Source organism: Colletotrichum navitas (genome assembly GCF_030913465.1).
Source record: "Colletotrichum navitas strain CBS 125086 chromosome Unknown LY79scaffold_58, whole genome shotgun sequence".
NCBI lineage: Eukaryota > Fungi > Ascomycota > Sordariomycetes > Glomerellales > Glomerellaceae > Colletotrichum > Colletotrichum navitas.
In genome coordinates, this window is record NW_026850604.1 from 142624 (window position 1) to 170236 (window position 27613).

General features: G+C 57.6%; 10 protein-coding genes and 1 non-coding gene across 11 annotated transcripts; 6 read left to right on the forward strand and 5 right to left on the reverse strand.

Annotated features, from left to right (window-relative positions):
- Nucleotides 1–1312: 1312 nt before the first annotated feature.
- LY79DRAFT_705656 (ankyrin repeat protein) lies at nt 1313–4207 on the forward strand (the record flags this gene model as incomplete). The annotated part of the gene is made up of 4 exons (XM_060565008.1): nt 1313–2388; nt 2482–2506; nt 2567–3145; nt 3199–4207. The coding sequence occupies exons 1-4, from the start codon at nt 1725–1727 to the stop codon at nt 4205–4207; spliced, it is 2277 nt and encodes a 758-aa protein (XP_060411201.1). The 5' UTR covers nt 1313–1724.
- Nucleotides 4208–6071: 1864 nt separating this feature from the next.
- Nucleotides 6072–7913, forward strand: LY79DRAFT_672025 (uncharacterized protein; the record flags this gene model as incomplete). The annotated part of the gene is made up of 2 exons (XM_060563998.1): nt 6072–6215; nt 6273–7913. 2 exons carry the CDS (start codon nt 6072–6074, stop codon nt 7911–7913), a joined length of 1785 nt encoding a protein of 594 aa, XP_060411202.1.
- Nucleotides 7914–8776: 863 nt separating this feature from the next.
- On the reverse strand, nt 8777–9329 carry LY79DRAFT_521393 (uncharacterized protein; the record flags this gene model as incomplete). The annotated part of the gene is made up of 2 exons (XM_060555347.1): nt 8777–9106; nt 9228–9329. Coding segments are annotated over 2 exons (432 nt in total), but the record flags the coding sequence as incomplete, so codon positions are not given.
- A 508-nt stretch (nt 9330–9837) lies between these two features.
- LY79DRAFT_562423 (Spc24 subunit of Ndc80-domain-containing protein) lies at nt 9838–11406 on the forward strand. Its single transcript, XM_060558473.1, has 3 exons — nt 9838–10254; nt 10337–10469; nt 10652–11406. Exons 1-3 carry the CDS (start codon nt 10228–10230, stop codon nt 11095–11097), a joined length of 606 nt encoding a protein of 201 aa, XP_060411204.1. The 5' UTR covers nt 9838–10227; the 3' UTR covers nt 11098–11406.
- Nucleotides 11407–11933: 527 nt separating this feature from the next.
- Nucleotides 11934–12665, reverse strand: LY79DRAFT_582052 (uncharacterized protein; the record flags this gene model as incomplete). Its single annotated transcript, XM_060560228.1, has 1 exon — nt 11934–12665. The coding sequence occupies one exon, from the start codon at nt 12663–12665 to the stop codon at nt 11934–11936; it is 732 nt and encodes a 243-aa protein (XP_060411205.1).
- Nucleotides 12666–14165: 1500 nt separating this feature from the next.
- LY79DRAFT_315762 (uncharacterized protein) lies at nt 14166–15422 on the forward strand. Its single transcript, XM_060552373.1, has one exon. The coding sequence runs from the start codon at nt 14316–14318 to the stop codon at nt 15024–15026; it is 711 nt and encodes a 236-aa protein (XP_060411206.1). The 5' UTR covers nt 14166–14315; the 3' UTR covers nt 15027–15422.
- Nucleotides 15423–16565: 1143 nt separating this feature from the next.
- LY79DRAFT_582053 (uncharacterized protein) lies at nt 16566–17786 on the forward strand (the record flags this gene model as incomplete). The annotated part of the gene is made up of 1 exon (XM_060560229.1): nt 16566–17786. The coding sequence occupies one exon, from the start codon at nt 16566–16568 to the stop codon at nt 17784–17786; it is 1221 nt and encodes a 406-aa protein (XP_060411207.1).
- Nucleotides 17787–18464: 678 nt separating this feature from the next.
- LY79DRAFT_521462 (uncharacterized protein) lies at nt 18465–20530 on the reverse strand (the record flags this gene model as incomplete). Its single annotated transcript, XM_060555354.1, has 5 exons — nt 18465–18935; nt 19110–19748; nt 19800–20204; nt 20304–20371; nt 20443–20530. The coding sequence occupies 5 exons, from the start codon at nt 20528–20530 to the stop codon at nt 18465–18467; spliced, it is 1671 nt and encodes a 556-aa protein (XP_060411208.1).
- A 105-nt stretch (nt 20531–20635) lies between these two features.
- Nucleotides 20636–21389, reverse strand: LY79DRAFT_316163 (uncharacterized protein). Its single transcript, XM_060552374.1, has 2 exons — nt 21090–21389; nt 20636–21002 (listed from the first exon to the last, which is right to left on the reverse strand). Exons 1-2 carry the CDS (start codon nt 21302–21304, stop codon nt 20741–20743), a joined length of 477 nt encoding a protein of 158 aa, XP_060411209.1. The 5' UTR covers nt 21305–21389; the 3' UTR covers nt 20636–20740.
- Nucleotides 21390–22298: 909 nt separating this feature from the next.
- Nucleotides 22299–25430, reverse strand: LY79DRAFT_562454 (fungal-specific transcription factor domain-containing protein). Its single transcript, XM_060558474.1, has 6 exons — nt 24988–25430; nt 24439–24521; nt 23742–24356; nt 23493–23602; nt 22667–23368; nt 22299–22545 (listed from the first exon to the last, which is right to left on the reverse strand). The coding sequence occupies exons 1-6, from the start codon at nt 25396–25398 to the stop codon at nt 22451–22453; spliced, it is 2016 nt and encodes a 671-aa protein (XP_060411210.1). The 5' UTR covers nt 25399–25430; the 3' UTR covers nt 22299–22450.
- A 2026-nt stretch (nt 25431–27456) lies between these two features.
- On the forward strand, nt 27457–27537 carry LY79DRAFT_t198. The gene has a single exon. It is a non-coding gene; the product is annotated as a tRNA-Gly (tRNA).
- Nucleotides 27538–27613: the final 76 nt, after the last annotated feature.

Sequence of the window (27613 nt, forward strand, 5' to 3'; positions counted from 1 at the left end):
GGCGCGCGCCCCGCGGGGTTAGACGCACACAAGAGGTCTACCTACCACAGTGTGCGTGCGTGAGAGTGTGGAAGCGGGAGGGCAAGCGAAGCGACGATACCCCGCGTTGCCGATGAGGGGCCCAGACGAGAATAGACCACCAGACTAGAACGGATGACAGGGTGAGAAGCAAACGGGGAGGCGGGGGGGAGGGAGGGAAATTGTACAGCATTTGCTGCGGGCGTCTGTCTCACAATAAACTTCCCTCGGGTCACCTTGTCGATGAGAGCAGAGCACACTACCCTGTCGTCGAGATAAAGACGCGGGCGGCGATTGGGCGCGCAGGGGTGCAGCGTGCTGGCGCCAACGTTTGATGGCGATGCGATGGAGAGAGGGAGATGGACAATGCTAGCAAAGTTGACCAATAGGCCGCTGCTGATTCGACAATGGCTGGGTGATTTTACGTATATATGACGGCAGATGGCAAAATTAGTAAAACCCGCCTTGAGAAACGTGCTGCATGGAAAAAGAAAGCATCAGAACATATGGTCTCATGAAGGGAGATAAGCCGAATGAGACAAATCGACTGGGAGCCCGAGACGAAGAATGAACACTTGCAAGTCCTTTTGGGGGGGACAGTGATACTGATGGGATGCCTTTCCGGGTATTGCATGCGCTGTTAGGGATACTTGAATAAGTTGCGTAAGGTACAAGACAAGGGACGGTTCTTGGCCAAAGCGGCGTTTGCGTGAGAGGAAGGACGGCAGTCAGGCAGAGACAAGGCAGGCTAGGTAAGTTATCTGGGTACGCAAAGGGTTCGCGATGGCTTGGCTTGAAATTAATGATTTGATGCAACCCGGGTATGAAGGCTGGTGCGAAGAAGCAACCTTGTCGTGATGCACGGTACCTACCTAACTAGTACTTTGTGTCCGTAACGAGTCGACGAGTTAACCTCGCTGAATAGGTACCTACCCAAGGCAGTAGGTATTCTAGGCTGTCTACTAATACACCTACACAACACGGCTGCCATGGGCAAGAAAGAGCCTCGCCACATTTGTGTGCCACCGAGGTTGTCGCTTGTCCACAGAGTCAGTCTCCCCAGTACTCCTGTATCCAGTATGTTTTGTATGTAATACTCTGGTAGTAGGCAGGCAGGTAGTTGATGTACAATGTGCTACATATATGTACTATGTATTTATGTAGGTAAGCTGGATAGATACTTATTCTATATATCGTGTACTCAGTACGTACCTCGATGCATGATCATTGATGGCTCAAGATTTAAGGTATCGCCAGCCGATGCACGGGCCATCTCCTCCCGACGAACCATCCCCCCCCCCTGGCAACTCCGACCAGATTCCCATTTCCAGGTTCCCCTCCCCCGCACCTCGCTTCACTCCTCCCTTCTCGACGCCTTACCCATCAACATGCAACAATCCGCAACTGCGCCTTGAACCGCCATCTATTGTTCCGTCACCCCGTCGACCGTTGGGCCAAGGAAGCACTTTCCGAGTCTTCGTCTCTGACCTCACCGTATTTCGAAAGACCTCGGTTTTTGCCCTCCCATAGTGTGTTCTGGTCTGGAAAAGTCAAGAGAGCAGGTGTTGCTTTGAAGCTTTGGCCACTGCCACCAACATCCGACACTGAGACGTGCTTCATACCTACCTACCACACACCTAGAGACAGATAAAAATAAAGTTGGAGCAAGTCGGAGCTGCTAGCCGCTGGTGTTGCAAAACAATCCAATGGCTGAGGTTCTGACCGTTCTAGAGGTCGCCCTCTGTATCACCGAGGTCGTCGAGCGTCTCTGTGTCTACGTCTCCGCCGTCAGAAGCGCCAAGGATGACATTCGCAAGCTCACCCAAGAGCTGCTTGCCCTCAAGGGCGCGATGGAATACTTTGATGCTCAGAACAAGAAGAACGTCGACGGTCCGCTGCAGGAACAGGCCCACTCCATGCTTACCATGGCCAAGGAGACTATTGATGCCGTGCAGCAGAAGCTGGGCACTCCTAAGGCTTCCTCCGTTGGCCGCGCCGTCCAGAGCCTAGCTTGGCCTTTCCGTGCCGGCGGTGTTGACAAATATCTTGTAACCCTGGAGAGAGCCAAGGCCTGGTTCATCATGGTGCTCATGCGAGACTCGCTAGATGCCACTTCCTCGGTCTTGGTCGAGATGCAGAAACTCACCGCCCTCATCCACGAGGAAATTATCACTCGCAACACCGACCGAATGCTCCAAGAGACGGCCGACCTGCTCAAGTGGCTGTCACCCGTCAGTAGTGAGGACAAGCTAGCCGGCTCCAGGCAAGACCGTGCGCCGGGAACCGGAAATTGGATTCGCGACCGCAGCTATCTAGCATGGCAGAAGGACGGCCCAACGCAACAGCCAATCTTCTGGATAACCGGGCGGTGTAAGTACTCCAGTCCACTCAGCCCTGACCCGTGTCCCGCCGTTCATCGCGGTGGTGAGAAGCCGGCTTGGCAGATGAGCTAACAGGCGCCAGCGGGCTCGGGTAAAACGGTTTTGTTGTAAGAGGAGCCCCCATTCCAACGTCTTCTGTGTGCCTCGCGCTTACAGGCTCTACATAGTTCCCATCTCGTTGACGAGCTCCGGAAACGACCCAGTGCCGATCCCTCAGCCAAGACTGCCAGTATTGGCGTAGGCTTTCACTGTTGTTCCCTGGACGATGCAGCCTCTCAGGCCGTCCCAAACGTCTTCGGATCCATTCTGGCCCAAATAGCGGCGACGACGCCTGAAATTCTGGACTACGTTCGGCCGCTGAGAACGTCTGGAAGTACGCTGATTCCTCAAAACAACTTGACTGTTCATCAGATCTTTGATGTCATGCGCGAAGCCCTCAGCCATTTCCATGTCTTTTATCTCATGGTCGATGCACTCAATGAAACGAGCCATGAGCCGCTGATCGTCCGAACACTGCTGACCCTGTGCGGCAAGCACCCTAACCTCCGCGTTTTGCTTACTTGTACAAGAGAGCCCCTAGAAGATGACTCGAGGATATTTGTTAGGCACATGAACAACAACGCCATTGATTTCGACATTGACCTTTATGTGGAAAACAGGCTTGCTACCGAGCATGGTTTCCAGTCTTTAAGTCACAACATCAGGGCCGAAATCAAGAGGAAGGTCGTGTCAGATGCCGATGGAACGTAGGTGTTTCTCGCGAGTTCCTTGTGATCGTTCGCTACTGACATGACGTTAGTTTCCGTTGGGCAAAAATGTGCATGGACAGACTCAGCACGCTCCGTACCGGACGAGACGTCCGAAGAGCAATGGCAGACGTACCTTCCACCCTCAATGGGTTCTACGCCGGCATCCTCGCCCGGATCCCGGACCAAGACCGGGCCATAGCCCGCGAGGCGCTCATGTGGCTTTGCTTCTCCCTCTGGCCCCTGCGTCTCGCCGAGCTCGCCGAGGCAGTCGTCCTCGAGGAGGGTGACGTCGATATTGATGGCGACAGCAGGCTGACCGACCCGGCCATCATACTCGAAATATGCCAGGGGTTAGCGCACGCGAATGGCCACTCCGTCACCCTTGCCCACGACTCCATCCGCACCTTTTTGCAGTCAGACTGGATCCGGACCTCCATTGCCTCAGACTTTGCCTTGGACGCTGCGGAGTCGCATCGCAGAATTATGCGCAAGTGTCTCTCCTACCTTCATCTCGAGCCCTTCTCTTCGGGTCCAGTCAAAAAGATGGAGCAAATCAACGACCGCTTCTATGAGTACCCGCTGCTCAGATACGCCACCTTCTTGTGGCCGATCCACTCAGAGGGGTTCTCGTTGTCCAGCCATGACGAGCGCCTCATCCTCGGCTTCTTCGAAACCAAGAAGCTCAAGCACGGTGGCCCCTTCGAGACGTGGGTGCAGTGTCTCCTAGACTCAACCGACATCCCCGTCATTCGCGAAACGGAGCCGGTCTATTACGCGGCGTCTTTCAATATGACGTCCGTTCTACAGTTGATACTGAGACCCGAATACAAGGTTGATGTCAACAAACGAGGTGGGCGGTACTCTTCCCCGCCACTGTTCGTGGCAATCTGGAGGAGAAACACGGAGGCGGCCAAGTTGCTGGTCGAAGCCGGGGCCAATCCGGATATGAGGGATGCCCTACTGACTAGCCGAGAACTGGCGATCAGATCGAAAATGAACGAGGTCGTAGATCTGATGGAGCAGATTGTCCCGCGGGCATCCAGTCGGGACTGCTCCTAGGGAGTGGAAGTCTTGGAAACAGCTGGCGGGACACCATGACAAAGCAATAACCATGGCGATAAGAAACCCGAATTGCAAAATTCGTCGCCCGACTCAGAGCTAGTTGCACGCCCGGCCCGTGGGTAAGGAGGTGCCGACAACGGCATGACAACCTCACGCTTATGGCTAAGAGATTGAGCCATATCGCCAACCCATTACCCCGAGAGGTTTCACAGGAGTGATCAGACAAGCTGATATTGTCCCCCCCCCTGTCAACCCGAGAGTACTGTGCACAATAACAGCAATAAAGCTCAGCAGACAGTGGAGTTAGTGATAACACAACTATCTCAATAAGAAAAATAGAGGCAAAAGGGATGGTCTTGGCCTATCCCGACCCAGAGCACAGCGTAGGAAGCAGGGTGGGTTAGTACCATTCCAAACCTCCCTGGCGGAGCCGTTTTGGAATTAAAAAAAAGCTAAAAACTGGACTTGAACTGGATTTGAGCCTGCAGCCTTTAGGATATAACTACAGCCTTTAGGATATAACTACAGCCTTTAGGATATAACTACAGCCTTTAGGATATGAGGTATATCGCTGTTATCGTGCACGGTACTCTCGGGTTGACAGGGGGGGGGGCAATATCAGCTTGTCTGTAGACTCGTTTGACAGTCTGGGACTACAAGTTACCTGTCCTCTGGCTCCACACGTTGGTCCTTTTTGAGTCGGTCGAACAAGGAGAGGATAGCAAACTTCGTGTGGAACGAATCATGAGTCAAAAGCTACCAAGCTATCAAATCAGCCAATCCAAGCCACACTTTTAGAGCTGATTGTGAGAGGTGGCGCACCGCCACACCGAAGCTCGTGGAAGGGGATAGGTGCTCATAAGTGGAGACACGAACCTCAAATGCCGTGGCCGCGATTCCAGCTGTCCCTCCCCTTTGGGCGTAAGATGACTAAGGCCGACCGCCGATTAATGCTCCCCACGAAGAACGTCATGCATTCCGGTCGGTCGCCGAGAAAAAGATACCTATCTATCCGTACCTACCTGTTCCTCACATCACCCACATGGCTCCCCTCCCCCCCAGCACGACACCGTAACGTGTGCGCTTCTGCTTTTCGTTTGGTAATCTGCATCGCCTTTAATAGCAAGCTTTCTCTATCTATCCCGACACGTTGCCACCCTCCCCTCTTCCTATCCGCTTTCCATTCCTACTCCGCATCAGCGATCGACTTCTTTGCTTTCGTTGCACTTGTTGGAGATATGCACCTTCTCCATCCACAGTACATGGCTTAGCTCAGGTACGTCTATAGTGACCTTCAGGCTCGTTGCGCAAGCAAGTGACTGTTGCCGTCACGGAATACACACCGAACACAGACACAGAGGACACGCAAAGGCAGCATCCCATCCATTTTATTGGCTGTGCCTCGCGTACATTTTGAACGTAGACGGTGGTTACTGACATTTGTGGCCACCCCAGGCTTTCCACCTCAGCATTCCTCGCCTTACATACCTACCTACCTACCTACCTAATTCACACTAGACTTTCGTACCGCACCTTCCGCCCGCTCTCCGCCGATAACGAACCGTCGATCCTCAACAGCCACTTTTCTTTTCTGCCGGCAGCAGCTGTCGGGCGTCATCCTCTGAAAGGAGAGGGTATCCATCACTGCAGTCATCGACATTACAACGTATCGGGCTACCGACGCCAGAGCATCTCGAGCGTCCGCCATTTCGCTACAGCGCGACATCATCCAATAGCTACCGCCACCTAGCTTAACCCCAGCACATCATTCAGACTGGCGTTCCGAGCACTTCGCGCCGCCGGCCTCGCTGTAGGCCTTGGACTCACCGCCCTAGCAGCCTACCAGCGCAACCAGGCCGAGATGGAATCCCACAACACCAGAGGCGGACACCTGGATGCTACGGCTGGCCGGGAGGTTGTCTTCTGCCATGCCTGCTCACACGAGTGGTGGGAAGACGAGCATGGTCTGCAGTGCCCTCGCTGCGAAAGCGAAATCACAGAGATTGTACGTTGTACCACCCCGCATCACAAAAACTCTCCATGCAGGCTAACAACGGCCCAGGTCTCTCCCGACAACGATCCCAGGGAAATCGAAGACGGTCCCCCGCTTCACGGCTCTCCGGGTCATGTAGGCAGATATGATAACGACTCTGATCCCGAGGAGGCCGACATAGAAGAGCAGCTGCACCGTGGTCCTGGTGGCTTTGTCGTTCACCGAACAATATGGGACAATTCCCATCGGCCGGGACAGAGCCCAGACCCGAACACACGCCAGCCCGCAGATGCGAATGATGGCGACCAGATCATCCGGCGTTTCATTGACATGGTCAACGAATTTGGCATGGGAATGCCCCCACCACGCCCGCCGCCCGAAGAAACTCGCCCCCCTGGAATTGGTGGTATTCTCTTTGGCGGCCAGGGCAACGTTCGCACCTACCACAGAGCAGGCCCTGGAGGCACCACAAGCTTCACGATCGCTACCGGTCCCATCCACTTTCATCAAGGAGGCGGTCACTCCCCTGTTGGACCTGGAAGCGATCCGTTTCAGTCGTACGTCCGCTTCAGCCCCCGCGCCCAGCCACCATCTGGACCTCGAATCACGGTGGTTTCCATCGGCGCGAACGCTAACCAGCTTCCCAGTATCTTCAGCAGCGTCCTGGCCGGAGCAGGGCCGCCCCAAAGTGAAGGTATGCAAGGTCCTGGTCAAGGCCAGCGGGCACCTGGTGGAGGGCCTACGCTTCTTCACGAGATTCTCAACATGCTCAACCCGGCCAACGCCTCGCACGGTGACGCCGTATATACCCAAGAGGCCCTGGACCGCATCATTTCTCAGTTGATGGAGCAAAACCCGCAGAACAACTCGGCTCCCCCGGCAACTGAAGACGCGCTCAGCAAACTGCAACGCAAAATGGTGGACAAGGAGATGCTGGGCCCCGATGGCAAGACTGAATGTACCATTTGCATCGACGATTTCAACGAGGGCGACGAAGCCACGGTGCTGCCCTGCAAACACTGGTTCCATGACCAGTGCGTCGTCATGTGGTTGAAGGAGCACAACACGTGCCCGATCTGCCGCACTCCTATCGAGGAGCCCAGCAACAGCAGCGGCGGCAACAGGAACAATGCCAATGCCAATGCAAGCGGTTCAAACAACGGTTCGAACGCCAATGCTTCTCAACGTGCGCACACTGCGGCGTCTGGCTCATCAGACAGCTCACACCACCCCTTTGATTGGGGCGACGCGCCTCCTGGAATCCCTGGTCATTGGGGAGCAACAGCCTATCCTCCCCGCCCTTCATTCTTTCAGCAGGCACCGCCAGTCCCCGAGGATTCCACGCGGCCCCAGAGATCCCCTATAACTGACTGGGGCGTACCCTTTCCTATCTACGGAGGTTCCAGCACAAGCAGAGAGGGCCCTCACAGCACGGATCTGCCCTCGCGTCTCCACGAAGACGCCCGATCCTCCAGCTTTCGCTCCCGACGGGACTCACACTCGCCCTCAAGCCTTCGCCGGCGCCAGTCAGATTCGTTCCGAACTAGGCAACGGAGCCCGTCGTCCGGTAACTGGGACAGAGATCGCGACAACAACCAGGACGCGGGGTCAAACCACGGTCCGTTGAACTGGCTGAGAAACCAGTTCTCCCGAGGATCTGGTTCAGGCGACAACAGCAGCAGCAACACACGAGAGCGGCGGAGACCTTAGTCCTGTTGAAGTGGGTCTTATACTGATTTTGTGGCGGATCGCGCACACAGTTGGGAGGTGTCTTGCGGATGAAGCTGTCGGGCCGGCGGGCGGCAGGCAAGTAACGAATTACGAAGAGGGTTTGATGGCGTTTAGCATTGGCCTCACAAGGGTATTCTCCTTCACGCAGTCCACGTTCGGGCACATTATACCACGAACACGGGACGTGCGTTGTGTAGATAACAAGACAGTCAGTCACACAGAAAAGCAGCTGGGCATTCCTCAGCCAATGATGACCAAGGCTGGACAGGATACTACCCCATATCGCAAGCAGGGCATGAGCCATGGTAGTTTATCGAAGTGATATGTCTAGCCGTGATACTCCGGACCCATGTTGATAGCTTGGATCCGGCATCTTATTTTAACATGCATCAAACCCTCTCCGATCTTGGGAAAGAGGCGAAACAGCGGTTTTGCAGCAGACGGGCACTGCAACCGGAGCGGAGAGGTTTATGGGATGACGGACCTGACGGTAGGTAGGTAGGTAGAACAGAGTTGTGTATACGCCTATTACACCGAAGAAGCCCGTTTCCATGTCTCCACATACAAATACACATTACCGAAGAGGATGAAGGGGAGAAGAGGGGGTTGCTTATCAAGTGCACGTCGCAACATACCAAAACCCCCTTCTTTCCTCGTTGCCTCTCGCTCCTTTTCGTTGATCTGCATCGTCCGTATCCACTGCTCCTCTCTCTCTCTTCCTCTCTCTCACACACACACACACCCTCTTTGCCGGCGAGACTCCAGGAATCCGCTCCCCGCGCCCCACCCCGCCTCTTGACAAAGTTCCCAGAACCATGGCGACTCAGGACGGAAAACCCTCTTCACCTCTTCTTGACGTTGCGCATCAGAAAGGCGCCCACGACGCCGGCGGCGACGGCGACGCCGCTGATGATGGCGACGCCCATCAGGCCCTCCTTGGCGACCTTGTCGTCGACGAGCTGGCGCAGGTTCGAGGCCTGCAGGTTCGCGGGCTCCTTCTCGAGGAGCAGGTCGTTGTAGCGGCGGGCCTCGGCGTAGTTGCCGAGCTTGTAGTTGCCGAGGGCGAGGTAGTAGAGGCACTCGCGGCGGCGCTCCGGGGAGACGCGGAAGATCTCGGACAGCAGGCGGACGCCGAGCTGCTGGTCGTTGCGGGATTCTGATTTCACGAGGCCCTGGTTCCGGGGTTGAAAGGAGTTAGCCAGTGTGCCAGCTCGGGGTTTCCGTCACGGCGTGTGGGGGGAGGGAAGTTTTGTGGGAGGAGGTGGGGAGGGGGGAGGAGGACTTTGTTCGTACCCATGCGTAGTTGAACTTGGTTTGCACACCGACCATGTCCCCTTCCTTCTCATACTGGGCGCGGAGGACCTGGAGCTCGGATGCCTTGAGTGGCCTGCGGGCGAGGCGTTAGTCGAACTACATGATATGATCGCGGTGGGGGAGGGTCTTGCACGTACGTTTCCGCGTCGAGGGCGTCTGTGTCGGTGTAAAGTCAGCGACTTTGGCTGTCCGTCGTTCCATCGGCCTCCCACGCTGCGAGGCCGGTTTGGAATGGGGAGGGGGTGGTGGTGGTGGTAATGGTGGTGGACTTACAAGGCAGATCGACCATTTTTGCGGTTGAGATTCTTCTAGTCCGAGTGTAGAATGCTGGTTTCCTTTCTTTCTTCGCTTCCTCGCTATGGAAATAGATATCTTTTTCGTTTCTGGTCTATTTTGAATGTCCAGTCACAAGCACGGTTGAATCTCTCGTCGTTTGTGGTCGGGTTCGTCGTCGGTTGTAGCCTGGATGTCAAGAGGCGGAAAAGGCGGGCTGCGCAACCTATGTAAATGGGCAAGAGGCGAAGTGGCTGAAGCTCTGACATTTGAAGATCTCTGTAGGGTGGCGGATGACGAGTGTACAGGCGCACACGCGCCTGGCTGGGGTGGGTCCCGCGGTTCCGCGGGCTGCTGAATGACAGCGAATCCGCAGGGGGGGTGTTTAGGTAAGACAAGGCACCTATATCTAGTGTAGTCAGCCGATTGTCGTCCCGGTGACAGCGGGTGGCACCCCCACCCGATAAGCAGCTTTTTGTTTGGTTCCGCGTCCGGTTTGGGGGGGGGGGGCCAATGGCTCTTTTCCCGATGTTTCTGGTCCCATCCTACACCACAAGTCAAATCAAACCAAGACTTCTCGCGAATTTACAAAAGAGACACGACTCGACTCCAACGAACCGACGCAACCGACCGGCGAGCTCCACCGTGAAAACAAAAAAGACCCAAACTCTCCTACAACGACACCGAAAAAGGGAAATCAGCCAAGATGCTTCTAGCAGAGGAGCCCGCGACGGTACGTTAACCTCGGAGTGTTTTGATTGTCACCGCTTTGGAGGGGGTTCGACGCTGACGATGACCTCGCGACGCACTCACAGCTCATCCGCCACACAATCGACAACTTCAACATCCAACCGGACAAGCAGGCCGTCGCGCGCATCAATGAGTCCCTCTCGACCCTCCAGCAGGCCCGCGAGCTGCGCCTCCGCGAGGCCGAAAATGCACTCAAGAGTACGTCCCACCCTTCGACCCGACCCGTCCCCTTCTCTCCTCCCTTCCAACAGCCTCGGACACGCAATGCGGAGGCAGTTTTCTGCCAAAGCTCCCTGTGAATCAGGAAAGGGGGGAGAGGAGCGAGGAGGGGGGAAGCAAAGCAAACCTAACTTGCAAGAGCTGACAAGAACTCTCTCCAGAACTCTCGCGCCAGCTCAACACGATGTCGTCCCAGCACGCCGAGCTCACGTCGCAGCACTCGTCGACGGCGCACGCATCCGAGATCGCCCGCCTCGACACGACGAAGTTCCGCACCGCCAAGGCCGCCTCGGACGCCGAGATGGAGGCCGAGCGGCTCGCCCAGCAGGCCGCCGACCTCGCCGCGCGGCTGCAGGAGCTCGAAATCCAGGGGCTCGACGGCTCCGCCGACGACCAGGCCCGCCGCCGCGACCCCGTCGACGACGAGGTCCTCCTCCGCCTCAAGGTCTACCGCAGCCTCGGCATCGAGATCGAGCGCGACGGCCGCGACGGCGAGTTCAGCCGTGCCGTCGTCCGCAACGACCGCAAGGGCGACGTCCACGTCGTCAACATGGACAAGAAGTTTTCAAAGTTCTTTTACGCAAACTACTTTTGGCAGACGCTGTAGGCCGGTGTATGAGAGAGGGAGATAGAGAGAGATAGAGAGAGAGAGAGAGTGTGTGTGTGTGTGAGTGTGGAAAAGAAAACAGGGGGGGCAGCGTGCCGTGCATGATTATGCTTTTATTGTAGTCTTATTTGGGGATAACGATGGCGTTTGGGTAAAGGGGTCATGATGGGATACCACGTCTGCGAGACACGAGACACTTGTTCATTTTCTTCACCTAAAATATTTGATTCGCTTCATCAAGCGAACCGTCCATTCTGCTACACGAGTCACAGTCATCATCACAGTGCAATCGGGGGCCAAGCGGGTTCGTCATTTTTACCGTCTTTTAAATTGATTGTCCATTTGGACTGTGGAAGAGATGCGATACAGCCAAAACAAAACGCCTTGTTAAGTTCCCATAACCGATCCGTGTCGCGCCCGGCTTTCCAGCCTGGTCGCATGTTAATGCCCCCATCTTTGCCGCAGGCCGTTCGTGTCATTGTGTGCCCTGAGATTCTACATGATGTTCCGTATTGCCTGGTTCGGAAAGGGAACAATCCATACACTCTCCCATCTCCCACGCCACGACTGACATAGGAAAGATACCTGAACAACTCTTTTCTCTCTCTCTCTCTCTCTCTCTCTCTCTCTCTCTCTTACACCACCCCACCCTTCCCCCCTCCGCCCCCGCTTCCCGCTTGTGACGGGAATCACGTTTCATGGTAATTGTCGTGATGAGGCATTGAGATGTAAACCTTTTTTGGATTTTCCCCTCCTTTTGCCTTCCTCGGATTTTTTGTTTCCTTTTCACGTCCATTCATGCCAGCTTTTGCCTTCATTATGATCGGAAGCGTCTCTTATGCCACGGCGACTTTCCTCGCCGTCTTTGGCGACGACATGGATGGGAAGTAGTCTCCATCAACGCCATCAAGCGCCGTAAAGGCAATGTGGGAATTTGTTGGTGTCCGCGCTCGAGAGCTGTTTGGCGAAACAATAGTGGTGAAACCGCCCCGGTTGCTTTCCGGGCTGCGGTTACGGCCGCCCTTCATCATGAGGTAACCCTCACCTCCGCCGGGAGTAGTAGGCCCGCCGCTGGGGCTCCGGTGGTGGTGCCGTTGGTACTGGCGGTCGGGCAGCTCGAGCCGCGAGTTGATGGTCATCCACAGCTCGTCGTCATTACCGTTTCCTAGCCGCCAGCCGCCGACACCCTCATAATCGCGGTCGATTCCGACAGAAGGGAAAAGGCCCAGCCCACCGGACTCTGAAATAGGCGTTATCGTACCGACGGAGACGGCGGATGCGGAGGACGGCCTTCTTGTGCGACGCGAACCCGAGCGGCGGGTGGGTGTCAAGGACGGCGACGGGCTGCCGGACGTTGGAGACTTGGATGTATACGACAGGTACTGGGGACGACCAGTGATGTACGACGGTAGGAGAGACAGAGCGAGATCGAAATAGACGAGTATTACCCGGAAGATGAGGACTGTAAAGGCTAGCGTTGTTGTGATACCGGCAAATATGGCAAGCGGGACGGTGAAGAGGAAGAGAAAGGGCACGATAATGGCGTAGACGGGATTGATGAGGCCCATGGTTGCGTTCGCAGTGCAGGAATAATGGTTGCTCGGCGGGGGAGGATTGCGCTGGGTGGTTGCTCGGGAGAGACGTCAGTTCACACCATCTCCCCGACGTGCTCGAGGCGTAAGAGTTGGATTGTTCGCAATTTATCTTCTTGAGGTGAGGTGAGGTGAGGTGAAGCAGGCGTGGTTCCGGATGTGACGAGTGGTTCCCGGCGACCTGAGTCGTAGGATGCGCTCACAATCGTTCGGTCGGTGGTCCGATCGTTCGATACCGCAGTAATACCCAACCCAATATCGACTTCCCAGATATCTTCCAGCACACAGAGAAAAAAGAGAAGCAGGAGGGAAGAAAAAGGTGTGGTAGTATGGACGGACAGCTGGCGACGACTTTGTACAATGGAATGGTAAGCAACTAGAAGGGATGGGGGGCACCCCGAAGTCAAAAGTCCGAAGGCATATCAGTGGTGGTGGAACGGGAGAGGCATGCTGGAGAGGATTGGATGAGACGGAGGGGAGCCGGGAGCGAACCTTCAAACCTTTGGCTCGTGGTGTACCGAGTGACAGCGCTGGAGTGGGAGTGGGAGAGGGAGTGGGAGGAGAGGAGAGGAGAGGGGGGGGGTCTGAACCGCACCGGACGGAGAGTAGGGTAGACAGACTAGCCTGCAGTCGATGGTTTTGTTTCTCTCTTTCACATGCCCGAGGCTAGCGGCGACCCACTAGCGCCGCCGCCCTTGTCCTGTCCGTCACGTCGGAGGGGTTCGACGCATTGTCACCCTACATTATCCGTAGTATGAGAAGAAAACTGGAGAAGCCGAGCTGGCTGGCCGCATTATCACAAGCTACAGGGTCTATAGCCAGCCAGTACTACACCCGTTACCAGTGGCTGGGGGGGGATGGCGATTTGCCGAGCGCTCGTGCATCTTCCCGCAGGCTTGTGTGCGCTCTCTCCAAGACACCCAAAGGGTCGTTATTTCAAGCAGACTTCAGGCCGTCCAATATCTGCGGTGCAAATCATTATACCGCCGAGACAGCGGGCGGCGGCGGGGGTGAACAGAGTTTGTAGTTCCTGGACGAAGTGTCTTTCCATGTGAAAAGCGACGTGTTTCTGGCTGACAGAAACGGTTGTGGGTGGGGGGAAAGCAGGAAACAGAGTTTGGCCGGGTGAATCAGCGTCGCGACTTATGCACCCCCAAGAAGACATACATGCCCTCTCCAATCGCCAGCCCATTGCCCAGACAATGCGCCTCTGCTGGGCGAGGGTGGCTAAAGAGAAGAGGGGGTGGGCGCTCCGGACTTGGGATGGGGACGGTTTTGCTGTGGCCTGTGGGTGAGCCGATTTGGGCCTGTTATCAGTTTCGTCCATGCTGCTGTGGGGCCTCTTCTGATGAGGATGATGAATGCAAGTGCAACGACATCTGCGTCTGGTAGGACGAAAGAGTAGATAGGTAGTGCATACGTAGCTTAATGCCTATGCTCTCGGTGAAGTCAAGTCGACAGCGGTCCGAAACCATTCGCTTTGTCTCCACATCTTCCTTGCCGGGACGGGACCCGTAATTTGCGGAAAGGTCTGGGGACGAATGCAAGGGAGAGGAACCCCGCGCAGAGAAGCCTGCCAGTCAGGGCTTTGCAAGGACGACGACGACGACCAACGACCGTAGATGGATGGACCAACCAGCACATCACTGCGCGATGGGTGTTGCGTTCTTCGCACTGGAAGTAACGTTATGTGCGCGATGCGTTAGCCTGGCCCTCCCCCGTTGGCTAGGCTGTTTCCAGACATGGCAGGGTGGCAACGTGTGTATGCGTGTGTGTGCAGGTCAGTCGGTCAATGGTGGAGTGGTGAAAGGAGGCATCAAGATTGGTCCGAAGTTGCCAACGGCGGACAGGACAGCAAGGACGAAACCCTCGGTACAGGGTACAGGAGGTTGGCCTTGGAGGAAGCGACGCATGGCCGCCTTGGAAGCGTATCTAAGTCTGCCGCCCCGGGTTGGCCCTCGATCAACAGGACAGATAGCACACGTAGATAGAGATGTTGAGGTTTCTGGGGACAGGGATGTACATGGACAGGCCGAACCTAGATATGCAGGCAGATTAACAAGTTGCTGGGGTGCATGCGGGATGTCTCGGTCGTCAGTGTGTTGCGTCCACTTCTCCAGACCCCATTGGGTTGTTGTTGTCTGGGGAGAGGGCTGTCAGTGTGTGGAATGGCAACATGGTGTGCGAGATTTCCCGTCCTCTATGCTTTCAGAGGCATCGCGGGCAGCACCACTCTCAAAAGTCAGACGCTACGGCAGAAGCAGCAGGCAGACCGATCGCCATAGCCGAAGCCAAAGCTCCCATGGCTCGACGAAGCTCGTCGATGGGCAAAAGTGAGCAGGCCACCATGGGGTCGAGGCACACGGTAGTGCGTCCGGTTCCCGAGCGTCGCCCTTCCTAGAGGCCGCCCTAGGATCGATAGAACTGGCAGGAGATGGGACGTGGGCTTGGCCGAGGATTTGGAGCCCTCGCTTGGCTGGGTAACGTCTGCGTTCAGGCGTCCCGATTCGCAAGTTTGGGTTTCGCTGGTGAACGGGCTACGGCGTCAAGGTGTAGTGTTGGTGTCTGTGTTCTGTGTTGTGTACATCCAGGGCGGGAATTATGCAGTGGCGTATGTACGATGTGTGAAAGCGCGCCGGCAACATGGGATGTGGACTCTGGTTGCGGTACGATGGACACTTGAAAATAGGTGACGGTAAGCATGTCTGAGGTGTTGCTAAGCTGCGATTTGTTTGATGGATAGGGAAAAGACAGAGAGAGAGGGGGGGGGGGACATGCAGCAACGACCGCATGGCACTGGCAAGACATTAATTAGTGTTCTTGTGAAGGGATCGAGCGAGCGAACCATGAGCTTGACGCAGCAAGGGTCTCGAGTGTCTCTCTCTTTTTTTTCCCCCCCTCCCCATCGTTCCTTCCTTTCACTTCTTTTTCTACTTCTTTATTGTTCTTTTTTTTTTCTTCTTTTTTTTTCGCTCTCCCCTCTGGACCTCGAGGAGAAGCGGTATTGCTTATACCTCCTTGCTGTGTTGAGTGGATAGATCTTTCTTTCCATCTAAGAGTGAGATTATCGAGGGTACCTACTCTATCTGCCTGGGTAGGTAAGTACCTAGGTGCCTAATGGTGGATAAGGTAGGTGCTCCTCTCCCCTTCCTTCCTTCCTTCCCCATCCGTCCCCATCGGTTCGCCAACATTACTCCGTACATTCCGCAGCCCACGTCCGTCCCCTCTTGACATCATTCCCCGATCGGCCCACTAATTACCCGATCTGGACGGACCTGCCTTTGGTACGGCTTTGGTCCACTGCCACAGCATCATCATCGCGCATCCTTTTGCATCTTCGGAATCGAGATGCTTCGACCAGGCCAGAGTAGGTAGTCATCTCGTCGACCCTTGATTATGTGGTTAGTCTTTCTTCTCGTCGCCATTCCCACTTCCCCCTCTTCCATTAGCCAATCTATGGATACATTCGACCCAGTCCGTCATCACCACCCGCTCCGTTCTCGAACCATCACGCTGACGTCGCCAGCAGCACTGCGCCCAATGTACGCCCAGACCCGTCGTCGTATTCGCATCCCCCAGCCGACGAATTCGTAACCTACCGTCCCAGCGCGATCAAGTCCCTTTTTACCACTGTCCCTCGTGCTTCAGATCTTACCGTCCTCCAATCCTCAGAGAGAGAGAGAGAGAGGGAGAGAGAGGGAGAGAAGGAGAGATAGCGTGTGAGGAAGTGTTTTCTCTAGCGATAGCCAAGCCGCTTTAAGACTGATTTCGCTCTCTGGCGGTTTTGGATCCCGACGATCCCCGTCTTTCCCGTCCCTCCCGTCCTGCTCAACCCGGCACGCTCCGGCTCCAGGACGAGAGCACCGACCATCCGCCATGTGTCGCCAGCATGAACATGAAAACCTCGAGTCCCCAGCCCCCGTCACTTCGGCCTCATCGTCGGCGGATCCCTTTCCCTGGGAGTCTGGTATCTACGATGCCCATTGTCACCCCACGGATACCATGTCCACCGTCGAGAGCATTCCCGCCATGCGCGCATCTGCTCTAACTGTCATGGCCACCCGGAGCCAGGACCAGGCTCTCGTCGCTGAGATTGCTGCGTCCCACGGTGTGCGTACAAAGTACGCAATGTCTCAGGGTCATCTGATCCCATCCTTTGGCTGGCATCCGTGGTTCTCCTACCAGTTATTTGACGACACCGTGCCCGAGCCTGAGAGGACGTACCCTCAGGGCCAGCCCGACGCCAAGAAGCGCCATTACCAGGCCGTCCTAGCCCCCGCCCCCGAGGACCCCAACTTTATCGACGCGCTGCCCGCCCCGCGTTCTTTGTCCGCCTTTTTGGCCGACACGCGCCGCCGCCTCCGCGACCATCCCCTTGCCCTAATCGGCGAGGTCGGGCTCGACAAGGCCTTTCGCCTGCCCCAAGGAAGGACCGATGCTGATGAGTCCTCTCGTGACCGGACCCTTACCCCAGGTGGCCGCGAGGGGCGTCGACTGGCGCCTCAACATGTCAAGATGCCCCACCAGGTCGCCGTGTTGAAAGCTCAGCTGGCGCTCGCCGGCGAGCTAGGCCGCCCTGTGAGTGTTCACGGTGTACAGGCCCATGGCGTCCTCCACGATACCCTCTCTTCCCTGTGGAAGGGTCACGAGAAGGAGGTCGTCAGCAGGAAAAAGAAGCGTCTTGTTGCCGAGGGAGCCGAAGACTTTGACACGGAGGATGAGCTCGAGGAAGACGACTTTGGCCGAAAGGACGTGCCACCGAGGCCTTATCCCCCTCGGATCTGCCTGCACTCGTACTCTGGGCCTGCCGAGATGTTGAAACAGTACACTAACCCAGCTATTCCCGCCCGCCTCTTCTTCTCCTTCTCCTCGGCCATCAACCTGGGGACCAAGGCCGGGGCCGATAAGATTGTCGAGGTGATCCAAGCGTGTCCCGACGACAGCATATTGGTAGAGAGCGACCTGCACACTGCCGGCGACGAGATGGACGCCAGGCTGGAGGAGATGTACCGGAAGGTCTGCGAGATCAAGGGTTGGAAGCTCCAGGAGGGTGTCGAGCGTATAGGGAGGAACTACCGGGAGTTCATCTTTGGTTGAAAACTGTGAGACTAGCCCTAAAGCACTACGATACGGCCGGCTGCGAATGCGCATTTACGATAGCGGACACTAACAACAGCCAACAGTTTACGTCCCGCCGTGCCGGTATCCGGTTCAATTCTATCACTAGGGGGCCCTTTCACTCTAACAAAGCCTCGGGCTAAATTTTGGGCCATTTTCGGAAGGAAAAAAAAAAAAAAAAGGAAAAGAGCAAGGAAATGGCTTGCAAACGTACGTTTTTGACACGACTCGATCAGAGTAGCGTGCAACTTTGTAAGCTTCTTCATTCCTCGCAGTGCCGTAACGCCAACAACTGGTCTCACTGACTCGATTCTTACGCTTCACTTATCCATATTGGTAAACGCTCAAAGTGGTCGGTTTAATTGTGCGGGTCCAGTGTTCCAAGTGCTCCTCTTTACTATCCCAACTAGGTTCTGGGGTCAGAGGGGCCTTGTTCTGATGTTTGCTACCTTCGACGCATTGAACTACATGATGGCTAAACCTTGTGCTGTCTACAAGTAGCACCCAATTAGGTACTCATGTGAACAACGACCAAGGACAAACGGATACGATGTGCGCTGGGTATGTCTGCTAGGATATAAACAACATAAACAAATTTACAATATGACTCTCTTTTAACCTCATCCCGTCACATCCGTTCTCCTCCCACCCCAATGCTCAGTTCTTTGGGTCTCCCAGGACGCTGTCAATATTGGACGCCGTGTCCGACGACACGCTGGGCACGTACTCGGACGAGCCGGGCGAGTAGCTGCTGAAGCCGTCCGAGACGACCACCGAGGGGGCGTGCTCGTCGTACGCGGGGAGCACGTCGTCGTCCATGTACTCGGCGAAGGCGGCTGCCGGACGGGGAGGGGCCGCGACAGCAGCGGGGCACTCGCGGCGAGGGGAGCAGCACCTCGGCTGTTGCTGCTGTTGCTGCTGCTGCTCGCGCATCCTCTGCCTCCGCTCCTCGGCGGCGACCATCTCCGTGACGAGCGTCGCGGCGTTGCGGAACTGCGTAATCTCGGACGTCATGCTCTCCGTGGTCTCGAAGTCGTCGTCGTCGTCCTCGTCCTCGTCCGACGAGATGGAGGAGCGGCGAGGGAGGACGCTCCCGGCGTTGATGCCGGACAGAAAGGCGCGCTTCTCCTCGTCGTCGTTGTCGTCGTCGGCGGCGGCGGCGACGGCGACGGACACGTGCGACCAGAAGCCAGCCAGGGAGGCCTTGAAGGCCCCCTTTTCCCGGCGGTGGCGGGCGCGGCGGGACGCGCGGCGCGAGGAGCAGCGGGAGGCGGCGGCGTGCACGAGGGCGAGGACGCCGACGGCGAGGAGGGTCGCGGCCGCTATCTTCACGGCGAGGGGCAGGCCGTGGCCGTCGAAGCCTGGGGGAGGAGGAGGAGGGTGTCCATGAGGAGGGTGAGGTGGAGGAGGGGGGCCGTGGAACAGCCAGCCAAAGGGGTGAGGGGGAGGCGGAGGAGGCCCTTCGTGGTGTCCGGGAGGCCCGCGGTGAGGCTCATGGAAGGGAGGAGGAGGCCCCTCGGGGGGTCCCTCGGGAGGAGGAGGCGGGGGTGTGAGAGTGTGGTTCCCATTTCCGTGCCCGGGGAACGGGACGCCAGGGCACGAGGCCGGGGGAGCGCTATGGTGGTGGTGGTGGTGGTGGTGGCGGTGATGACGGCCCTTGCCGCTACCCTCGCCGCGGAGCCTGACGCGGAGATGGCGCACAAAGGTCTCGAAGACGCACCTGAACGAGTCGCAGTCCCGGGAAGGGCGGCGGCGGTGGCGGTGCGGCGGGAGGATGCCGTGCTCCCGGGCGAGGTGGGACTCCTTGGCGTGGATAGCGTGCTTGAGGGCGAAGAGCTGATGGCGGAGGCAGTCCAGCTCGTGCAGCTCGACGCGGACGTGGTCTTCCTCCTCGGGGGACATGTGACGGCCGGGGGGCGGCGCGGGACGGTGGCGCGGGGGCTCCTCGGGGCCGCGGTGGTCGGCCGGGTGGTTGTCCGGGTGGTCGCCGACGCGGTGGTGAGGGGGCGGGGGGAAGGGCGGCTCCTCGAGCAGGCGGTCCTCGTCGTCGCCGGGCCTGGGGTCGTGGCGGTCGAACTCGGGCATGGGCTTGGGCTGGTCCGAGAGGCGGACGTTGCCGGCGACCTCGAGGATGGCGGCCGGGGCGGTCTGGCGGAAGCGGGCGACGAAGGCGGCGTCGGTGGCGAGGGCGCTGCCGGCGACGGACTCGAGGGCGAAGCGGAGGAGCTGCTCGTCGCCTTCGCACGTGGAGGACCAGGAGGCGACGAAGGTGGTGCCGTCGTGGCCGCCGGCGAAGGTGGCGCGGCCGAGGGTCTGGCCGCCGAGGGGGCTTTCGTTGACCTTTACACTCGGGTAGGCGCAGGGCTCGGGGGCCTCGAGGACATCGAGGCGGATGGTCTGCGGCGGGCGTTAACCGGGCTCGCTTGAGGATGGAAAGGGAAAGGCAGGCCAGGTCAGGGAGGGAGGGGAGGCGGGGGAGGCGAAAGGAAGACTTACGTAGGGCGTGGGCTGGTCATCGTTGAAGGCTGGGATATCAAAGGTGACGAAGGTCGAGGGCGAGGCAGCTGGGGTCTATGTGTTAGCTATCGCGAATAGTTGGCGAAAGGGAGAAGCGGCGGGAAAGGGCAGATGGTACCTTGGGCCTTTTCCACGGCAATCTTGGAGGGAGCGGCTCCCACGAGGGCGGCGGGCGCGAGCAGCAGAGCCTGCGCGAGGCCGCGCATGACGGGCAGACGGGGTCCGGTGTTCTGACTTTACAACACTCTCTAGGACGAGAGAAGAAGAAACAAGGCGAGGTTCTCCCCTTTTCCTTTCCTCTTTTTTTTTTTTTTTTCGCAGACAGGTTAACAGGAGTCGATGGAGGTGCGGCGAGTCCGCTGATGAGGTCCGTATGGAGGATTGATTTCTCTGCCTGGGAAAACCAGGTCTTTTTCTCAAGACGTCCCCGGCTGCGGGCGACGATGGGACGAAACGTAAGTGAGATGAGGATAGGGTGGCTGCCTGGAAGCCGGTACGTGTACGGAGTAGATATGTGGTGTGTATGTGAGTGAGTGTGAGTGTGAGTGTGAGTGTGAGTGAGAGAGAGAGTGTGTGTGTATTGGACGGGTTTGGTGTGATTGCGTGTCTTCGTAACGGCGACTCTGCTTGAGTCTAGTCGTCTTACACCGTCGGCTTGTTGACTCGCGCTGCCGTCTTCTTCATCAACATCAGCCCCCCTCCCCCGGTCTGTCACAGGAAGGGTATGAGACGGAGCGAAGCGGCACGGAGAAAGATATAACGAACAAGACCGGTTTCTCTTTTTTCTTCTTTTTTTTCCCCAACACTTTCGTAATAAAAGTTTGAGAGGAGTCTAAAAAATAAAAACACGAGATAAAAGTGAGATTGAGAAAGAAAGGGAGGGTGGGAATAAACACGAGCGATAAGATTCCCTGTAGAGGATTGAGAACGAGTGAGATCGTGTGTAAGGGATAGAGGATAGAGTGGAATAGAGAGTACATAGTAAGTGAGGGAGGCAGTGTCTGCTGGGGCTGGGGGGGACGCGCAGGCCCTCCCCGCAGTGGTATACGGATTACCTACACCAACAATCGGTACATGTGTGGAATGAATCCCAGATTTCCATCAAAGAGGTTGCGCAATCCTCTGGGCCGACTATGCGCACTACGCACCGGCTACGCCGCCTCTGACCAATCACGCCCGACGAGCTTACGAGTCCCCCCTACCACATTGCAATTCCCTTTCAGGCCGCGTCCACTTTTGTAAGTCACAGCTGTGCCGTGTCTTCCCTGCAGGGCCGCTTCCGGGATGGGCTTTGGTGTCGGTGGTGTGTCATCCATCTTCCAACACGGCCAATGGCAAATCCGCTCATGCGGAAAGGCTAGAGAGTGCCGTGCCGTCCTTCCTCCTCCTGTCTAACCCAGCCGCATCCTGTCTGCAGTACACTAGGTTGCTTCTGCTGTGCGTGCTGCCACTGCTGCCGCGGACATATGCAGCACAGCGCTTCCTTCGCCGGGGGTTGCCCCGAGTCAACGGGCCAAGCATCGGAACGCGATCCGAGCTGGTTCTTCCGAGCCGGAGGCCCCATCAACGAGGCTTGGTTCACGGAGGGCGAATGGCGAGACATTGAGAGAAAAGAGGAAGCAAAGAAGAGACGGGGCGCAGAGGTGCCATGGCCGGACGGGTCACGTCGCGGTTCGTGCGTGCAGAGACGCTCCCTCGAACCACACGTTGTATTTGGATGGGGGGAAAGGCGGCAAAACGGCCTCGGCAAAACGGCCCTCTACCGACCTCTTGCGCTTTGAGAACTTGGCTTTTTGGTTCTAAATTAATATGCTGTTCATGTCGCTCCATGCCCGACCGGTTATGGGGGGGGCTTGTCGGGGTATATCATCGTCCACGGGTATACTTTGCCGCCGCGGCCGCGAAATGCCGACTGGGCCCAAGCCACGATCCGTCTCCGTCAGAGGGCTGCATCGATGGCGAAGAATAGAAGGAGGGTCCCTGCCCCCCCCCCCCCTCCCCCCATGATAGAATTCAAGGCAAGATCTTCAAAACGTCACGGTCCCTGAATCATGGGGCAGAATCCCTCCCCGCCCCTCTCCACTCGACATCAAGACGGTCCCCAAACGTGGCCAGCCGGCCGCGGATCAGAGCAGGTCCTTCAACACCTGCACCCTCGCCCGCGCCACGTCGGACCCCTGCTCGCCCTCGCCCATCAACTCCATGATCTGGACCATGCGCGCTGTGCCACCGTCAGCAAAGCCCTTGGGACTGAGAGTGAAGATAAAAAGGGAGAAGGGGAAGAAGAAAGAAGAAGAAGAAAGAAAAGGAAGAAGGAAGGAGGGGGGGGCAAAAAAACTAACCGATATCCCCTCTGCCCCTCACAAACAACGGATCCCTCTCCGCCATGTCCGCCGTCGACTTCTCCCGCGCCGCCTCGCGGAGGACGCTGCCGATGCACAGGGCCTCGAGGAAGGCGCGGTGGTTGAACACCCACCACACGCGGGCCTCGAGCTCGAAGATGCTGAAGAGCAGGAAGAAGGACGTGATGGCCTCGTGGGCGGCCTCGAGCGTGCCGCGCAGGTTGACGGGCGTGTCGGGGCTCTCGGAGGCGTGCACGAGCATGATGTTGTGGTGGTAGTTGCTCGTCAGGAACAGCGTCTGCCGCACGACGCGCTTGTTGGTCCGCGCCAGCGCCGTCAGGCTCTCGGCGTCCCACGACCGGAAGATGTCGGGGAAGGACCGGTACACGGCCCGGAAGTCCGACAGCAGCTTGGACTTGTGCCGCGGCGTCGAGCAGATGGGCAGGTCCAGCGACCGCGCCGAGCAGATGGTCTCCTGCACCAGGTTCGCCAGCGTCCACGACCCGCGGATGTAGGCGATGTCCGTCGGGTCGCTCGACGCGATCGCCGACCCGTCGTCCAGCAGGTCCTCCACCGACACGTCCGTGTGCGTCGCCGACGGCGGCAGCGAGAGGAGCACCGTGAGGAACGTGTCCTGGAGGAGCACCGCCTGCCACAGCTTGCGCCGCTGCTGCTTCTCGAATATGCTTGCCTCGGGCGTCACTAACACGGCAGGAAAGCGTCATTGGTCAGTCAAAAAAAAGGCCGTCCAGCGCCGTCCACCCCTCCCCGGAAGCAACAACGGCAACCGGGGGAGGGGCGGGTTGGGGGGGTTTGTGTTCTTTACCGATGTTGGGGTCGCGATGCAAGCCCATGGCATAAGCTTGGCGTATCAGTATGCCCGCAAACGCCCAACCGTCCGACGCGTGGTTGTCGTTGATGAGGAAGTAGGTCAACCTGGCGTGTGTGTGTGTGTCTCATCAGCCTTTTGCTCCCCTCTCTCCCTCTTTTCCTTTTTTTTTTTTTTGTTTTTTGTGAAATTTCTCCCCACAAAGAAAAATGTAGTAGTTGGAAACTGCACAAAAGAACAACTCACAAGACCATGGCCTGGATGGACCGGAGGGAGGCGGCGCTCAGGTAGGAAAACATGCGCAGGGCCTGGTTGCTCGCCGAGGCGTAGAACTCGGCCGTCTGCTTGCCGTCCCGGGGCGAGGTCGAGGTGACGAACTGGGTGCCGAGGGCCAGCATGACGAAGATGAGGCCGACAAAGGAGGCGTCGACGTGGTTCTTCTCGTCGGGCGACAGGCTCCAGAAGTGCTCGTAGTCGGCGTAGAAGGTCTGGCGGTGGATCATGGGGTAGACGGGGTCGACGCACTCAAAGTACTGGGCCAGCAGGATGTCGGCCTGGATCTTGTCCGGCAGCACCGAGATGACCTCGGGCAGGCCGCCCTCGCAGGTCCAGTAGTTGGCGAAGGGGTGCTCGGAGCCGATGCCGAAGACGTTGCTGGCGGTCGGCAGCGAGTAGGGCACGTTGGACAGCAGGCCGGTGGAGGAGGAGAGGGCGATGGAGCCGACGGAGCCGCGCGAGGTGAAGCCGCGGCCCTCGGTGATGCCCCGGTCGGCGATGTTGGGGATGCTGGAGAGGTCCGAGGGCTTCTTCTTGGGGGGCTTGGTCATGCGACGGCCATTGGTGATGGACCGTGATGTTTCGCTGGGCGGGGAGGTGTTAGTCGTCTTGAAGCACCCTAGTGTTACATACCGGCCTTTGTAAGAGGGGAGGAGGGTGGACGAACTCGAGGATATTGGCGACAACTGCATATTTGCATTCTGTCTGACGCTTGATGCATGCTAGACAATGTGGTCTGCCTCGGTCACACTGGCATCATGTTAGCCAGCGGCTCGGCGAGTTCAGTACGAGCCGGCTTTGGCATCGATGGAGAGAGTGCCGAGTGATGATTGGATAACTAGGAGGCGGTTGTCGAGTGACAAAGCAACGATTCGGGCAACTGGAGAAGGCGTGCCACGTGCCCAGGGTAAAAGTGTACTACTGCTACTACTACTACTACTACTACCACTACCGTGCATGCCGTGACATCGCGTGTTCGGCAGTTGGCGGCAACCTTGGGATAGACTTTGACATTCGCCGGCACGTTGAAGCGGCATTGCCCGCCGTCTGGGTGACCAACATTGCAAGCGGCGGGTGTGGTAGAAGCACGCAACGGTCGCATGGTGTTAAAAGACGAGAGTAAAGCCAAAATCGTGGGGAGATACGGGCAAATACGAAAAACGAGAAAAGAAAAAAAAGAAAAAAAAAAAGCCAAAAAGAGGAGGGGGGAACATACTTTTGTCTTGCGCTCGACACACTCGGCACAGGACAGGGTGGGCTTATTGCGCCTCTGCTTCTTCCTGGGCGCGTCGGGGTTCGCGGGGTCGGGGCTGGCCGAGGCGCCGTCGACGCTGTCGGCCCTCTTGGAGCCGTTGGACGGGCGACCTGGCGTCGCCGACGACGACGAGGGCGACGGCTCGGGCTCGGCCCTGAACGCGGCTGCTGCCGCCGCCGCCGCCCCTGGCGTTGGGGTCACGGACAGGTGAGAGGTTCCGTTGTGCGGGTAGGAATCCGGCGGCGCCGGCACGCGCCCGTTCTCCGAGGCCGGCGATGCGTAGAGGGACGGGGCCGAGGTCGACGCAAACGTTCGTTTTTGTTGTTGCTGCTGCTGCTGCTGCTGCTGTCGGGAGTCGTCTCGAGAGGCCATGACGGCGGCGGGACGGCAGCTCGAGATGACGGCGTCGAAAGGACTGACTGGAAGGCCCTGGTTATCCACCGACTGAGAAGTGACCCGGGGCGCCGATCAAATGAGTCGAAGCTGGTGCCCAATGCCGGCGCCTATTGGCAATGGCAACCGGCTCTGCCCTCGTTTTCCCTCCTCTCTTTTGCTTTGTTTTCGTCTTTGTGTAGTATGCTTGAAAAAGAAAAAGAAAAACCCGATGGGAAGGTTTTCTGCGGTCCTCGCTTTCCCCTCTGGAGCAGGACTCGACCTCTTGGTTTTTCTTTTTTTTTTTCTTTTTTCTTTTTCCGTATGTGGTTGCCCAGACCGAACTCCGGGTTCCGGGAACCGGTAGGAGTTGCTTATGGGGCTACACAGTGCTGGAGACCCGGGAGGGAGGGAGGGCGTGGTGCGAGTCGTTTGTCCGCGTCCCGGGAATAAGAAACAAGAGCTTCAATGGACGGCGGCGCCGAGTCGTGTCGCCGTACTCAAAAGAGGGGGGGGGACGGACGGCGACGGAACGGGGAAATCGGGGGTGGGAAATAAGAGGTCTTGGGACGCTGGGAATAAACAGGCGATTGCAACACACGGTGAACACAATGGGAACTTGGGGAGGCTTCGTATGGGGAATAAGGGAATAAGAAGGATATGGAGAGAGGGCGGCGGAGGAGAGAGGGAGAGAGAGAGAGAGCGAGGCAGAGAGACAGAGAAGCACGGCAGACGGGTGGACGTGCGGGCACAGGGCAGGGGGGGGGGGGGGGGGGTCAAGGGGAACGGCTGGAAACAACCGCAGACGGACTGAGATGAGAAGAGCTACGCTACCCGTGCAAGAAAAGAGGAGAGCCGCGGATGGCGGTTGTGACTTGTATTTTGCTCCCATGCAAGATCCACGACGACGAGAGCAATTAGCCCAAAACCAGCAAGTTGGAAAACAAAAGACGCCGGCTTCCCACTCTGCAGCCCAAGGAGCAGCCAACGCAGCGCCGGCTAGTCAATGTCCAGCAAGACCGGCGGGGCTTTGCTGGCCCTCGGTAGAGTATCTCTCTCTCTCCCTGTCGCCAACATCGGATCGGATACTACAGAGTTCGCCTCTTAATCATCCGTCGCGCTTGAATACACCCGAGCCCTGCTGTACAGGCCCCTCCCCTTTCCTCCCCCGGAACGTTCCTGGTGTGATTAGGAAAACTGTCTTGTGACGAGACGGCACCGCTATCATGTCGGTTCACCAACACACCTCCGATAATCAACGGCCATAGCCCTTGATGGGATGGATAGGGGAGGAAGCAGAAGAAGAAGAAGGGGGGGTCGATCAGCAGGGCCTCGATGATGAAAAAGCCCGCTAATGACATTTGCCTTCGCCGCGTCGGGGGGTGTGGCCAGGGGTAGGGAGGGACGGACGGAAAGGCTTGTATTGAAAAGAAAGAGACGCGCGCATCTCTATTTGCTTCCAGTCCGCATGACGGGAAACACCCGAGGTTAACCCGGTCGATGGATGGCTAAACAGACAACGGCGAGATTCCCAAGACCGAGTATAGCTGCAGCATCTCGGTAGCGCCGTGCGCGCGCGTGATTGCTGCCAGCTCGCTTTTCCCTCGCACTTCTTCTCTTTCCCCCTCCCCTCCCCTCCCCTCCCCTCACGGGCCCTTGGGTTGCAGCGAGCAAGATTTCTCGCCATCGACGTCACCAGTGGGACGGCCGATTCCCCCGATATATCCCCCCTGCCCTCCCTAGCTACGGGGTTTTGAAACTCCCTGAACGACAGAGAGGGACCAGGACGAGGGGGGCGGCGGCGCCCGCTTGACGGCCTGCCGCTTCATCCTGCCGCGCTCTGGGAGACCAAACCAGGCCCTGTTCGCTCCGTGTAGTCGCTTGCGGCTCGTGCTACGCCAGCGTCTCGGTCTCGGTGCCCGCTCGGTAAGTGGCCGAGATCCCCACCGATGTCGCTGGGATATCCTGGGCCCGCCCGATGGTGAACACGAATTACATGTCGTCCAATATAGATACACACTGGTGGCTCTCTATCATCGGATTAAGCAAAATCCATCAGCGCCGATGGTTTAGTGGTAAAATTCTCCGTTGCCATCCAGCAGCGTCGGGGAGCCGGGGGTTCGATTCCCCCTCGGCGCAGTTTTTTGATTATATCCAATAATATTCAACCCCATCTTCGTGGCTTGTAAGTATCTTATTGTTTGTACATTCACTC

What these genes read in the sequence shown, in the direction of transcription:
- LY79DRAFT_562423 (XM_060558473.1), top strand. Translation starts at nt 10,228, where the DNA reads ATGCTTCTAGCAGAGGAGCCCGCGACG. An exon ending in TAGCAGAGGAGCCCGCGACG is followed by an intron (nt 10,255 to 10,336) that starts GTACGTTAACCT and finishes ACGCACTCACAG; the next exon opens with CTCATCCGCCACACAATCGA. An exon ending in GGCCGAAAATGCACTCAAGA is followed by an intron (nt 10,470 to 10,651) that starts GTACGTCCCACC and finishes AACTCTCTCCAG; the next exon opens with AACTCTCGCGCCAGCTCAAC.
- LY79DRAFT_315762 (XM_060552373.1), top strand. Translation starts at nt 14,316, where the DNA reads ATGGACCAACCAGCACATCACTGCGCGATGGGTGTTGCGTTCTTCGCA.
- LY79DRAFT_316163 (XM_060552374.1), bottom strand. Translation starts at nt 21,304, where the DNA reads ATGTACTCTCTATTCCACTCTATCCTCTATCCCTTACACACGATCTCA. An exon ending in AAAAAAGAGAAACCGGTCTT is followed by an intron (nt 21,003 to 21,089) that starts GTTCGTTATATC and finishes ATGTTGATGAAG; the next exon opens with AAGACGGCAGCGCGAGTCAA.
- LY79DRAFT_562454 (XM_060558474.1), bottom strand. Translation starts at nt 25,398, where the DNA reads ATGGCCTCTCGAGACGACTCCCGACAGCAGCAGCAGCAGCAGCAGCAA. An exon ending in TCCATCCAGGCCATGGTCTT is followed by an intron (nt 23,603 to 23,741) that starts GTGAGTTGTTCT and finishes CACACACGCCAG; the next exon opens with GTTGACCTACTTCCTCATCA. An exon ending in GCATCGCGACCCCAACATCG is followed by an intron (nt 23,369 to 23,492) that starts GTAAAGAACACA and finishes CTGCCGTGTTAG; the next exon opens with TGACGCCCGAGGCAAGCATA.